Below are 15,360 nucleotides of genomic sequence, written 5' to 3' on the forward strand. Positions count from 1 at the left end.
CGTGTGTTTTTAGTCAGTGTTCTCGAATGAGTGGAAATGCATGGTTTGTGTGTATGTGCGCATAGACATTAACAAAAAACAGACAGCACTTTGCCCTCTCTCGTCAGGGTCTTTCTCCTAACTTCACTGTGTTCACAGCTCTTTTACTCTCTTTCTGTCTCTCTCTATCCCCTTCTCTTTCTCTCTCTCACCTCATCACATCATTTCTAAAAGCTTGGACCAGAGAACCACTGCTTTCATCTACAACAGACAATCCATTTCAATGTCAGTTCAACACTATTGCTATGGTTCAGTAATCCCAGGGATTTATTGTAGCTACAAACAGCTGATCTCTATCAAGTTCAGCTGAATAAAATCAATACGTATAAATACATTTATGCAACAGTTGTTAAAATGCAAACCAATTTTTAAGATCTTTGAATTTTCTTGTTTATAATTTGGATAGCTGGATCAACTATGGATGCTATAGTATAATGTCAGTAGTTCAGGGCAATGGTTCTTAACCAGGGGGTCCAGTTAGGGTCCACTATAGGGGACCTTAAATTACAGGTGGGACTCAAGATGACTTAAAATTCTTTTAAATTTCCATTTTGTTTTAAAGACAAACCAATCAATACAAAAAAGGAAAGCAACTAAAAATTATAAAAACTTTAAAAGTTATGGTGTTAGCAGCAATGCAATGTATTTGTATAGCGCTTTCACAATACATAAAAGATAAAAAAAGGAACACTAAAACATACTGAGAAAGCGAAAACAGTCGTGTCTGTATAATGTCGAGATGTTAAATTAAACGAGAAATGTCACATATTCTCAGAAAACACACGATCAAAGCTCCCTCTAGAGACTGCTATGAATAACACAGCGCAACACATCAGTTCTCCCCGTTGAGCGCGCGCCTGTCTCGTGTCCAAGCCGCGAGTCCAAAAGTGACCACTGCATTTACCGGCAAGCCGCGCTCCTCAAAATAGTCCGCTAATATCATAAAGATGAAGTGGTCGAGCATCGATTTAAATGTGATTTATTTAACAGTGTTTGCGTTTCTCAAATTACATATCGGCAATTTAAGATTGTAAATAGCCTATCCATCCGCTCTTCATGTTCACCGGACCAGTCAGACGACATATACGGCAAAATGATGGAACACCTTTCACATATAAAGATAAAATTGTCCTTTAGCTAATAGACCAAAGTAATGGACATCTAAATTGCGGCAGATTACGCACCGAGGTAAAGTTACGCGCCTTTCTCCAGAAACCTATGGTAATTACTCCGCTCCTGCACGTTTAAACCAAACCATATGCGGTGAAATTAACTCTTTCTTGGATGTGGTTTTTGATCTTTTTATTGGAGGAACAGAGATTTATGTAGCCTACCCGTAAAAACGTTGCTTGAAGTGGAAAATATTAAAACACAAACTTCGTCATAACCTTTTAACAGATGCCTAGCTAGCGATATTATTGGTTTTATTATTTGCATAGGCATTAACTTTTTTTAAACAAAATATTTGTTTTTAATTACGTTTTATAGCAAAATAAAATCTGAACAAACACAAACAGAAACAAATTAATATTTCAAATATATATTACATTGACACAAAAAGTAAAAGAAACATATATAAATCACTTCGGTATTATTTATTATGGTGTAAAAATGAAATGGATCAAATTCTAAGAGAGTTTCTGTTTTAAATAACATCAGCTTTCAACTTTTGCATTCGTGTAAGGGTTTTGAAAGATTATGGTACCTACTTGCTTTATCAAAGGGGATCTGGCGGCATGAGTCTGGATCGGATGCCGGCCAAGGGCAGTAGTACACTGCTCCTCCCTCCACAATCCCTGGCTGAGAGGTGTTTGCTTTAGGAGCCCCGATCAGAACAGACATGCTGGAGACAGAAAAGGATAAATCTACACACAGCAGCATCCCACTGAACAAAATCTACACAACTAGACAGAACATTCAAAATGTAGTTTAGCCTATTGGTGTCTGTTATAGCTGGTCTACACGGCTTTTTATTTCAATTTGCCCATTAAATTTGCGCTCAGTGAAAAGAACTTTAATGCCACAGAGTGCAGTGGTCCACCGTGATGGTGCTGAATGCATATTTTTGCAAGAAACTTTTCCAGAAGTCTGAAGAATTTGAGGCACAACCTCGAGATAGATTGTAGTGAACGTTGCATGCACTATGCACTAAAAGATGCTAAAACGCAAAATATCAGCCAAAACTGAGTTTAATATGTATTCCACTTACGCATTTCTGTTCTGTGTCGCTTGGTAAAAGTCCAGAGAATATCCGAAATAACTTCCCTCTGGTCCACTGTAAACCGTTGGCTTATCTAAATCCAGATTAAAAGCAACAGCCTCGCATAATATTGAAAATATGAGTAAAAACCCACGAAAATCCACGGGGAAAAGACACGGGTGCATGGCTTCAGGTCAATGTCTCCAAATATAATCCGAATGTATTGTTTAGTACAAATTATTTATAATGCGTCAGCTTGTACAGTCTTTAAACCTCAGCTGTCATAAATCGAGTGTGCGCTCCATGCGTCTGTTGCTGCTTTCTGCATGCAAGCTGCGCGCCTTTCTTTCAGCGCGCTCGTCTACTAAACATTATAATGAGCTGCGCACGAGACTGGGGTGCAGCGCATCCGGCCAACTCCTTTTATGGCAACGGACACATAATTTGAATACACCCACAAATCATATTGATATAAAATCAAAATACCTTTATTACCAATACAGATAAGAGTAATTTAGATATGCTATTATTAAATAGATATTATGATGGTACATGAGTTAAAAAAAGTTGTTTCAAATCGTATCTACTTTAAAGCGGATGCTTAATTTCCACAATCACCGGGCTGAAAATAATGAAGGGTAATTATCTGCATCAGACGTCCATAGTTAAATTTTTATATGAAGCACGTGTGATAAGTATAACCTTCGGATTGAAGAAAATGAACGGTGAGGGTGTTTTGATGCGCAAACCTACAATCCCAACTGCTTTTTGACCCGTTTCATTGGCTTGAACCTAAATTTAGATACTGTTCACATCTGAGCTCAAGACGCAGACTGCTTGTGGACACCATCTGGATGTCAGAGTTTTAATCTTGTCTAAATGAAATAATTTGCAGCTGTTGTGCACAAAACAGTCAATATACAACAGTACTAACTGGAAAACCTTACATCACCAAAACAATTTATTTATTATAGCATGTAATTTAAGAATGTGGGACCACGTGTCTTTTACACGTTAAATATTTTGTAGTAACAGTAGGCAAAATTATTCATAATTTTTTCAACCAAAGCGTAATGTTAAAGGCTGCCTATTATGGCTTTTTTACAAGATGTAAAATAAGTCTCAGGTGTGCCCAGAATGTGTCTGTGAAACAAAAAAAATATTAATGAATGATTGAATTTAATGAAGTCAACTCAACAAAAGTTGTACACATATTTACAACAAGAATGCTTACATCTCATCATGCTGTAGAAAAGTGGAGTTCTTGAACACTCTAAAAATGGCTGGGTTATTTTTTTACCCATAATGGGTAAATATTGGATATTGGGTTATTTTAACGCAACTGCTGGGTTATTATACCCCATGGTTGCATAACAACAACCCAACATTGGGTCATTTTAACCCAGCATGGGGTAATTTTTAACCCAGCATGTGTTATGTCCAATATTTACCCATTATGGGTCAAAAATAACCTGGCCATTTTTACAGTAAATTACACATTTAAAAAATTTACTTTTTTGTAATGGAGGGCACCATGTGGTAACAAGATGATGATACACTAAGTAGCATATTTTGCATAACGGTGTAAAATGTGATATCCAAATGTGCACATTAAAATGATGCCATAAAAACTAGATCATTATGGGGACAGTATAAAGAATCTTCATTGACAACCAGTGAAAGTTTGCAATGTATTTTGACTAGCCCTAAAAGGCTAAGGCATGCATACGCTGAGCAACCGCCACATAGACATAAAGTGTATAAAACTGTTGTCCTCTATGCTACAACGTTTTATCTCTGGCTCCTATCCAGTCAGATATTTGTTAGGGCTTTCCCATTTAAAATATGTGGAGAAATGCATACTATAAAGGGCCCTCAGTTAAACTTTATAGAAGGTCTTAAAACAATCCCACAAGTGTCTTCACAATTACATTGTATTAATTATGTAAAATAATTTGATTTGAATATACTTGTGATCATGGTAAAACTTAGCATTCTGATACAATAACCTCATTCTATTATATAGTAATGCTGTTATCTCTATTCCTTAAGACATTTCCTTACGTGGCTTACTGCAGTGGAGATCAAATTTGAAGTGTTTTTGGCTCACTCTTTATACAAAACAGATGAATATAACCATTTAAGCACTGCACATATACCTTGTAGTCAGTGTTCCTCTGTAGAACTTGGGATGGGCGACTACTATAATATATGGACATCTGGGCAACACAAAACCTCAAGAATGATAAATTCTACAAAGCACAATACTAGGTAAAGTCTTACCTTGCCACCATTGGTCCAATAAAGCACACACTAGCCTTTACCCACTTCTCATCTCAAAATTTGAATGTATTTGAATTGACAGCAAAGATGTGTAAAGTTCTCATATGAATAAAATGATACAACAGACGAACAGGCGCAACTGTATGAAAATAACAGATTAGGTATGATTTGTATATTTCTCTTTCATACCGATAGGAATGAGAGATCTTGGAAACATTCCCTAAATTCCCCTCTCTAGGCTCTGGGAGGTGAAGAACCAGACAGGGATATTTTAACAAAAAACAATGTAATTTTAAAACCAGACACACACATGAATATATTATGTACAGTAGACAAATTGTACATGCTCAGCAATATTCTGCAATACAGTTACACTTTAACGGTCAGAAAATAACACACATATGACTTTCGAGAAATTTGAAGATGCTATTGGTTCTTCATCCATTCACATTTAAGTAAATGAAAATTAAGCAATCAAAAGCAAGCAACTGCAGATGAAAAGCTTCTCAGCACTACACATCACAAAAGATAAGCTGATCATTGAATTGATAACAATATTGTACAAATATTTCAAATTTTGATGACAAGCTTTATCTCTCAAACCAGACCACAGAGTTTGGTCGGTCTCTTCCTGGATACTCTCTGGCAAACTCCAGATGTGCTTTTTTTCTTGTATTTTCTAATTCAGGCCAGTGTTTCACAGATCTTTGCCTCATGCACATTAACTTTGTTCTCAGCCCCTAAAGTCCTTCAAAGTAATTTGGGTTAATAGGGACAACTTTCTAAGCATTGTGAGTGTTAACAGCATTCTTTTCCTGATAATTGAGCCGTATTTCTATTTTAGCTATGTTTGAAATGACCCGAACCAAAATAAACTCTCCTCCACATTTTCTTCTCTTCATTAATAAAGATTACTTCAACTTTTGCGTTCTGCCAAGAACTGATAAACTCAAGCTGCGACAAATAAAATCCGCTATTTATATTCCATACAGACGATCATATTTCTGTCATTTTTATCTCACCTGATTGAAAATAAAAACAGCTGTCAAACATTAGTTCATGTTAATAATAAGTCATTATAATATTTACACCGCTGTCTCAGATCGACTGAAGTGATGTATTACGGCACGACGAGCCGTAACAGGATACCTGTCAGCGTGCCAGAGGACTTCACAATGTTTACATAAAACCAGAGGCAAGGCAATGACTACAGTGTCCTCAAAGTTTGTTTATGACAATGACACAACAAACATCTGATATCCCCCAGCCGATGCAGTTTATGATATCTAAAAGCAAAAATTTAGAAAAGACTTTAACAGATAAGATTTCGGTAATAAAATGTCTGTATCTTGTTTTGAATTTATTTTCCGTTTCATTGAATATTACTTGTCTGATGTGGTGCCAAGTGGTTTCATTGAGCGCTTAATGAAAAGCTCGGTTTCACCAAATGTCGCTCTCATTTCTTTCAGTAATAATGTAAAGTTAAGTCACTTGAAAGATCTGTTCCATGTGTCACATGCATCCTTAGTGGAAACGTTTTTAATTATCCGTTAGTCTGACATTACAGAGGAAACCAGAGCAGCTTAATCTATGACCCAGAGGATCAAATGAGCCTTAACTATCACTTCCTGTGAATTTTCTTTCTGATGCCAAAGTCCCAGGACAAATTATTCACTTTGGTACCGGGCAAATCAATACTGATGAAGGTTGTCTTTTTAACCTGAGTTTCTTTATTCCGTTAAACACCAAACAAGATATTTTGATAAATAATGGTAACCAGATAGTTGGCGGTACCCCCCTAGTATTAAAAATACTCCAACACTGCTAACAACATAAACACTGGAAAAAAATATTATGCAAGTTTATTCAACCAAGTTTTGACTTGTAATAAGTTGACATAACTTAGAAAAACAAGTTGAAATTGTTTAACATAATTTGTTAAGTTAAAGTAACATAAAAATTAGTGCTGGGCAAATATTAATTGCGATTAATTGCATACAAAATAAGTGATTTTTTTGCATAATATATGTGTGTAATTATTATGCATATTTAAACACACACACATACTCATTTGAGAAATGTTTTATTTATTTATTTATATATATATATATATATATATAAATAATACATACATACAGTAATAAATAATTACAGACAGCACACACTCAAATTATGCAAAAAAAAATCACTTTTATTTTGTGTGCGATTAATCGCAATTAATCTTTGCCCAGCACTAAAAATATGTGTTGATATAAAATATTTTTTTACCGTGAAGAAATTCATACAAGTTTAGAACAACATGAGGGTGAATAAATGACAGAATTACCATCTTTTAGGCATTGAAAGAACAGCAAGAAATATTTTGGTTAATTCGATTTTACAAAGAAAAAACAGCACAGTCCAAATGTGAAGAACATAAGGTGTTTATTTAGGTGAACCATCAGGATCACAATAAATAAATGGTGAATGCTTGTCTCTGTGTATATTGTTCTCTCTCATGCAGAGAATCATAGTGTCATTCCAGAAGCCCTCCTGGAGGGTTTTTACTTCAACGTTTAAATACTTAAATCGTTCTTCTCTTACCATATCCAGTCCTCTTGCCATCATTTGGTACCCAGCATGGGTTGTTGTGCATTTCTTTTGTAAACCCATTTAAAGACCTTGTCTTTGGGCCAGAACAGTGTTGTAGAACCTGACAACCACCCATCCGACCATTTAACATTTACACAAATACTTAATCTTCAACCAGAAGCTTTGGTCAAATTATCCCTTAAAAAATTGCAAACTAACATTGCAGTGTCAATCTAAAAAAAATTATATTATATTAACAATTCTATAAATTACATACAAGATCAATCACAGTCAGTGTTGTAGTTCAAAGATTTATCTTTTCAAATAAGTAAACAAAATAATGCTGACAAAAAAAATGAACACCTGCAAAGCAAAAAACATTTGGTATACATTCAGTAACAGATGGCAAAAAATTATACAATTTACAAAATAATAATAATAATAATAAAAATAAAGTTCAACTTATTCAGGGCTGTAAACACAAAATTAGCCCAAATCAAATGTACAAGCCAATTGAGATGTGTACTGTAAGAGCCTTTGTAACGGTGCCAGGCAAAGAGCATCGTCTCTCAGTTAACCTTCAGGCCCTATGTTGGCCTACTAAATGTAGTGCAGAGATTGAGAAGTCCCATGAAAGGTTCAGCATTCCTCCAGCAGCAAGTAGCTGACAGGCGAGACAAGGTTAAAAGTTAATTGAGGGAGGGCGACCTCTCTGTGGTCCACAGGAGCTCGATGTAGGGCCACTTGGTTTGTAGACAGCGCTTGACAGGGGTGTCGTCTGTACGTACCATAGGATCCTCAAAACCCATGACCAGAGCGGTACCCTCAACGTAACTCACCTTGCAGAGAAAAATACAAGAGGCCACACCATAACGATTATGTTGAAAATTCAACACGCACATGCATAGGGAAAGCAGACCCTGTTTTTATGGGAATGCCAGTCTGTATGCATCTCATTAAAGACCTGGCCCCTGCAATGACATCATCAGACATGAGATAGTCAATGGCTTCCATATGGAGGGCCTCTTATTGCCAAGGAGGAATCTGCCATTGACAAAGTGTCATGTTAAACATGTATCCCAAGTGAAAGCGTTCTTAGTGTTGCATGGTGTTTGAGAAGTGTGCTGAAACTATGGTGAATGTGTGTGATTGCGTTTTTTGAAATGCATGGTTGAAGAACGATGCTCCAATATGCAAGCAATTATATCTTGCATTTAAGGTTGTTAAATGGGGCCAGTATCAAATGTGATGATTGGTTCAATGATCCGTGATGACCCTTAAATTTAAGACTTAAACTGTGCTGTCCAGAATCATCAAGCCATGGAGACATTCTTACACACTCTATTATTTAACAATCAAAATCTTGATTAAAAAGGCACCTTTACTTATTACCATCACCTTATGCAACCCAACCATGTGAAGCCAAGGCTCTACAGCACTCCCTCTGGTGGCAGACACAAACATCTTACAGTAGTACTACACTGAAATCACTATATAATATAGTCAGGGCTTAACTCCAAAAAAGGGCTTAACTGAACTCATAAACATCTTTTAGTCTTTATATTCCGACTATAAGAAATGCATGTGTGCAGATGCAAGCCCAGCGATCACCGTATAATACCAAAGTAAACTGAAATACACCGAGCAGTGCATACAACAGTAACTTTAATAAATTATAGTTGAAATGCTCAAAATTGAGACATAAAATCATTATAGAATCACTTTGACAGCAGCGGTCCAAAACTCATAAGGTGACATGAAGCAGACCTGCTGTCAGATGACAGAATGAGAGCAGCTCCCTTTGGATAACTGTATGACTTGAGCAGACAGGAGACCTGGGCTTTGGCTACAAGTGCCAGGACGGTCTGTGTTACAGCCAGAGGAGCTCTTTACGTTTTGCAGGATTTTGCAGGGTGTTTGGTTCCTGAAGAAAGGGCCCCTTGTGAATATACGAGTGGCACAGAGGAAGCCTCCACAACAAAGGCCGCACACTTTACTGCTGTTGCTAATGCGTTTGCCAGGCTAATGAAGAGTAACCTGTGTGTCCTCAGGGGTCTGATGGCAGATCCTACCCTACCCATTATCCCCAACGGGTTGTCAATCATTCAATCTCGCTCTTCCCCCCCCCCACACACGTTTAGAGGTGTAGGGTAACGTACATGGTGATAAATGAATGCATGAGGCAGTCAGGGGTTGAGACTTTAAGGATGCATGTGTGAATATCATTAGTGCTCTTTAAGGGGATGTGTATGGAATAAGAGCAATTGTTCTCAATGGTCAGAAAAGCACTTAAGTACAGTGGCAGTACATGGGATGAGGAAAAAGCACCTGGGCAGACATCAGTGTGTGACTGTAACTGAGTGGTCTGGAGAAGGATGACAGAGTGAGTCTTCGTTTCAGGTGATTTAGTAGCAGTACTAAACTAAGACGAAAACAATTTTATATATAATTTAGCCTTAAAACAATGGTTGCTAACTCTTTAAACAGCTGTGGGATCAGTGAACCTTCAAATGTGCTTAAACTGTGAAAAGAGACACAAGAATAAAGAAAAATGGAAGCTCTGATGGTTTTGCCAATCTATAATTATAAAGATCTTAAAAAGCCTAATTTTGTATTTAAATAAACTAAAAAACCTGCACAGAATGTTGTTTGTACTTAAAAAGTCAAGTAATCATAATTAAACATTTAACATTTTGTATTTTGGATCCATAACTTAACAATCTTAGTTCATTTAACTTATTAACTTACAAAAATCATACACCTAATAATTCAAGTGCAATTAACTCAAAATGATCAGTACAAAATGCTGTGAGGAATACCCATAAGCCGTTGCACCTGAAGATTTTGAATTATTTAAGTTTGGTCAAAGAATAAAAACTGATGGGACAAATAAACAGTTGTTAATAAAATTTCTTAAGAGTTTTACACCCTTTATACACTGCAAAACATGACTTTCTTACTCAGTATTTTTGTCTTGTTTTCAGTAGAAATATCAAAAAATTCTAAAATTAAGATGCTTTTTCTTGATGAGCAAAATGACCTTAGAAAATAATTCTAGTTTTAAGACAAATAATATACAATTTAAGTGAAATTGTCCATAAAACAAGCAAAATTATCTGCCAATGGGGTGAGAAAAAAAAAGTGAAATAAGATTTCTTTTTTCTTAAAAACTTAATTCAAGTAAAATTTTCTCACCCCATTGGCAGATATTTTTGCTTGTTTTAAGCACAAATTCACTTAAATTGTATATTTCTTTTGTCTAAAAACTAGTATTATTTTCTTAGGTCATTTTGCTCATCAAGAAAATACATCTTGATTTAAGAATTTTTTGATATTTCTACTGAAAACAAGACAAAAATACTAAGTAAGAAAGTCATTTTTTTGCAGTGTAGCATTATTTTTGTTGTAAATTGATCAGTGGTAATCAGTTAAAAGGTGACTTCACCAAAAACTACAGTGTTTGCTTTGGTATGCATGAACATTGAAGTTTGTTGTGTGCTTCTGCAACTTAAAGAGCACCAATGGTCCAATTCACGATTTTACTTTTATTTCCTTTGGTGTGCAAGTGTGTATTAGTACATGTTAACGATATGCAAAAGGTACAAACCCCAAAGTAAACGATGACGCGAGTTATAAATCGCTTTTCTTGGACTACAACAAACACATGGATTGTAGGCAACATTTTACATCCTGGGATTGGTGATGTAGACAAGATCGACATTATCATAACTCCTCCCGCTTCGGACTCAGTTAACTCCTGTTAGCATTACATTGTGCGCAAATCTTTCAAAAATGGTAAGGAGCGTCACATTTCTGGCTGATGTCAGAGGTATTCAGGCCAATCACAACAGATTAGCTGGCTAACAGAGCTTTTCAAATCTGTGCGTTTCAGGAAGAGAGTGAAATCTAAAGCTACAAAAATGTACGGTATGTGGAAAATTATGTGTTTTTTAACCATAAACCACCTGAACACAGTGTATTATACCAAATTCACAAAATAACATTGTTATTTTAGCAATTAGATAGGTGCACTTTAATTCAATTCATTGATTGACAGAGTCAGTCGCGAATTCCTTTCATTACACCTTATACAAATAGCTTTACAAAGTTACATACCAGGAACTTTCCCATTGAGATACAAATCTTTTCTACCAGGTAGTCCTGGCCAAAAAGGCAGCAATGGCAATTTAAGTTTAGTCTTGGTGAACAGCAAGTGAACTTAATTGGTTAAGTGCACTGTACAAACTGCAAGTTTGGGGAACTCAACAATTTAAGTTCATTCTATGTGGCCACCAAGTTAAGTAAACCTGGTGTTTCTCAAACTTTTTCTGCCATTCCCCACTTTGGGGATAGGGAAGGGTTTCCCAGCACCACCTGTCGCTAATATTCCAACGTTAATTCATTCTATTAACGCAATATTTCTGAGTGCCATTTTCTTTACGGTGTTGTTTTAAGTTAGGCTTATATTTAAATGTGCCATTTTAAGTGTACGGTCAAGAAATAAAGGATTCAAAAGAGATCACAAAAATGACTAAATTTCCTCCTCTTTGTCACGCACCACTTTTAATGTTCCTATTCCCCACCATTGGGGCCCGCCCCACACTTTGGGAAACGTTAAGTTAACCTAAATATATAAGACCCACTACTCAATTAAATTGAGGGAATGAGTTTCTTCAAATGAATTCATACAACTAATAAAGGTTTTCAGTGTGAACAACATTGCATAAAGAATCTTAGTGGTGTGGGCCTGGCATTATCCATCTGATATATGTGGAATGGCTCACAAACACACACTGAGTTTGATTAATAATCAAACTCAGATCAACAATCAAAGGATCAGACAGGATACTGACGAGATGCACATGACAATAGCATGCGATTTATCGTGCAGCCCTAATACCAACCCACTGGGTCTTTCATGTCGGCAGGCATGAAAGTGTGCACGCATACGTGGGTATTACAGAACAACTGTGGGTGTGCCTTACCTTCTCATTGTGGTTGGACTGCTTCAGGCCGTTATAATGATACACGGGAAATGAGTCCGGGATCACAGAATCCTGGAACAACAAGATGACAAGTGTTAGCACTGACATGTACACTTTAAAACATTTTGCGTGTATGCAAGCCATTAGGTCTGGGTAACATCAGCAAACAGCTCAAAATGCGCTTATTCAAAGTGACACATAAAACCTAGATCTGACTCCGCCTATAAAACTTTTCCGAAACCAACTTAAGACGCAGCCAAAACATCTCATTCCAGCTCTAACAAATCACAACACACTTCATAAACTCAGTCCAAAGAGCCTGAAACATCGGTCTAGCAAAATTACTTTTGATGTAATGATAAATGCAAGACCGACAGTGATCTGAAACGCAATGCTTTAAGTCCAAAACAATCACAGAAGCCCCCAATCGGCAGCCCGAATGTTCTGATTGCAAGACGGTGCCAAAACTTCCCAAACCAACTAGAACCAGCAGCAAAACGTAAACATACACTTTCGACAGGAGCCAAATACCTCTGTCTAGCCCCATACCACAAGCCTGCAATACTGCCAAAGAAACAACAGCAAGCCGAGAGTGTGCATGTGTTTGAATGAGCCCGAAATAGGGTTAGAGTATTTGATTTGATGGTAAATTGAGGCCTTTTTTGTATGTATCCCTAAAGCCCAAATCTATTTAACACAGATCAGTCGAGCTGCACGTCCATGCCAACTATAACTCTCAGCTTCTCTCGCCGCCTCTCAGAGGAGCTGCGTGTGCGTATATCTAATCTGAGGCGGACTGCAGGTTTATTTGAACAATGAAAAACAGTAAGAAGCAGCAAAAGGGGTTGAGAGCAAGAACAAGATTCATGGGGTAGGACTTAAGTTCTATTCCAAATCCGAGTGATTCATCTTGGTGTCGACTGCCTACATTGGCAACATCCTAAACAAAGATGGAATCTCAAAAATGGTTGGCCATCCAAAACTGACTGTGATCTTCCAGACACAGAAACAGGAAGCACTGATATCGAGTACAACAGAAACTGACGTGATGAAAGAAACGTCGTGTTTCTAATCTATTGTACTTGTGTTTGGACATTTGCCATGACTGACATGATACACATTACTGTACCTGATCCGGGAAGAACTCCAGCAGAAACTGCCCCAACAGAATGATACCCAACCCCTCTGGATCCAACTTGCTCTTCATCAGATTAACACTGTGAGGGAGAAATAGACCAAGAACAAAAAACTGAGTTTCACAGCTCTTCAGAATAAGATTTAAAAAAAATTATATTTATATTGTAAATATCCCTCTGCATCTATTTTAGTTTACTTTATTTGCTGTAGTACTCAATCCATCACCCAGCACCTCAGTTTGAATCCACCTTAATGTCCGTTACTAATGTGTTACTGTATGTTTCTTGTTTAATGTATAATGCGTTGGCAATATTGTAAGTGACACAATCATTGGAAAAAATTGAAATTGAGGGAAAGGGAAAGAGATAGAGAGACAGGGAGCATAATAGATGGTGCTCACGTCGTGTTTTCTATGTATGGCTTATTGGCATGTCTGATCAGTGAGGATGAAGTCGTACTGTGCCCTAATCAGGAGCTATGTTCAGTTATAACTAAATTTAACAGTGACTAACGATTGGAATCCGAGAATTATTATTTTTAGACAACCTCACACAAAAACATAAGACTTTGCCTTTTAAAGGAATAAAATAGGATTGATAACATTTCTAGCTCCCACACAAAACTCAGTCATCTGGGAAGTATAAATGTTTTCTCATGCGATCACGGATATCATTTTTATGTCATAAAAATTGCAACAATAATAACTATTTGACAAACTGCCGATAATGATGCATGTAGAACGAGGGGCAACTTTCCAATCTCTTTGATGAAGCCGATACGGAAGTGACTTACACTGCAATTCATCTACAATTCCCATAGACCTCCATGTTAAAATGCCAAACTTTACAGTAGGCAAGGCAAGGCAATTTTATTTATATAGCACGTTTCGGCAGTGGTGCGATTCAAGGTGCTTTACAAGGTGCAAACATAAAATATAAATGCAACATTCAGTAGAAAAGAATATGTTTACAGGCTGGTACAAAAAGTGTTTTTTGGTCTATATAGTTAATTTTGCCCTTCATGACAACTGTGAGGGGGGTGATTTATCCTATAAATTATATTAGGGGTGCACTCACATTATCCAAACCAAACCAAACCAAGCCCCAGCGCGATTGTCACCCCTCCCTACTCCCCCAGGTGCACGCACTCACACTGTACTTTTTTATCGATCCGAGTCCGGGCGTGCTTTCGTCATTAAGATGCGATTGTTTTGAAAAAGCAGGAAGTAAAGCTCTCTCTTAACACTGGAACCCACCATAATGATAAGTCTGTGTTTTTTATTCAGAGTCGTTTGGTGCGCGATTACAGACAGCCCTCTCACATGTCATCATATTGCTTAGTTGATCTGTCACGTGTGCAGCTCGGACATTCACGTAACCCCGCTGCTCGCATCAAAAGATTTTTACAGAGGCAGATGAAGGTGACCTTTTGAATCGCCATGTGTGCTCACACCACAGCCTTCCACGCCTGAGCCCAAGTGAACCGCGCTCCGTCCCACCTCTGCAACCCGGCCGGCGCGATTAACCACGGAACAGAGCCATCACACTAGTCAAACAAACCAGGCTTTGGGGGTCAAACGCCCAAGCTCAGTTTGGTTTGGATAGTGTGAGTGCGCCTAAGCCTTAAGTCGCTTTTCCACTGCACACGACGGACGATAAACCGGAAGTCATTTATTTTCTAAGGAGAGTCGCAAAAAGGCTGCGTGAAGTGCCGACCATCTGCGGATGTGTAATTTCTGGATCCGTTTTGAGCGTTGGATCCGTAAAATTTTTTTTAATTTGTGCGACTACCCCACATGTGATATGCCGACCGGAAGTAATGTATTTCAGTGTATTTCAAATCAAAAACTGTGTGTGAGGTGAAAATAATTAATCCTTTTTGTTTAACTTTATCAGCAAGATTTAAATCCTTTAAAAAAACCTGATTACTGTTAAGTAATACATTATTAATTTAATATGCATACGTTTTAATCTTGTCTCCATATTAAATATTGGTATTTAAAATGTTTCAAAGTGTAATTTTTCCCTCTTTTACAAAAAAGAAAAAAAAACAGAGAAAAAAACACAATTTCTGGTAACTATATACATCCAGGGTAAGAACATGTGTCTTATTTCAATTCAATCCTTAACATCCTCAAGTGGTTCG

The 15,360-nt window shown here is 37.1% G+C and overlaps 2 protein-coding genes across 2 annotated transcripts in view; both read right to left on the minus strand.

The window, feature by feature from the left end:
• The window catches only part of itga8 (integrin, alpha 8), a 72,440-nt gene extending 69,772 nt beyond the window's left edge, over positions 1-2,668 (minus strand). Inside the window, exons 1-2 of the mRNA XM_065298129.2 lie at positions 2,249-2,668; positions 1,749-1,882 (exon numbers count right to left, since the gene is read on the minus strand). Coding sequence (XP_065154201.1) covers positions 1,749-1,882; positions 2,249-2,424 — 310 coding nt within the window. The 5' untranslated portion in view covers positions 2,425-2,668. The remainder of the gene's footprint in view (positions 1-1,748; positions 1,883-2,248) is intronic.
• Positions 2,669-6,929: 4,261 nt separating this feature from the next.
• The window catches only part of mindy3 (MINDY lysine 48 deubiquitinase 3), a 40,573-nt gene continuing 32,142 nt past the window's right edge, over positions 6,930-15,360 (minus strand). Inside the window, exons 13-15 of the mRNA XM_065298130.2 lie at positions 13,208-13,295; positions 12,079-12,150; positions 6,930-7,932 (exon numbers count right to left, since the gene is read on the minus strand). Of these exons, the coding sequence (XP_065154202.1) occupies positions 7,783-7,932; positions 12,079-12,150; positions 13,208-13,295 (310 nt within the window). The 3' untranslated portion in view covers positions 6,930-7,782. The remainder of the gene's footprint in view (positions 7,933-12,078; positions 12,151-13,207; positions 13,296-15,360) is intronic.

This window comes from Paramisgurnus dabryanus, chromosome 13 (assembly GCF_030506205.2).
Source record: "Paramisgurnus dabryanus chromosome 13, PD_genome_1.1, whole genome shotgun sequence".
Classification (NCBI taxonomy): domain Eukaryota; kingdom Metazoa; phylum Chordata; class Actinopteri; order Cypriniformes; family Cobitidae; genus Paramisgurnus; species Paramisgurnus dabryanus.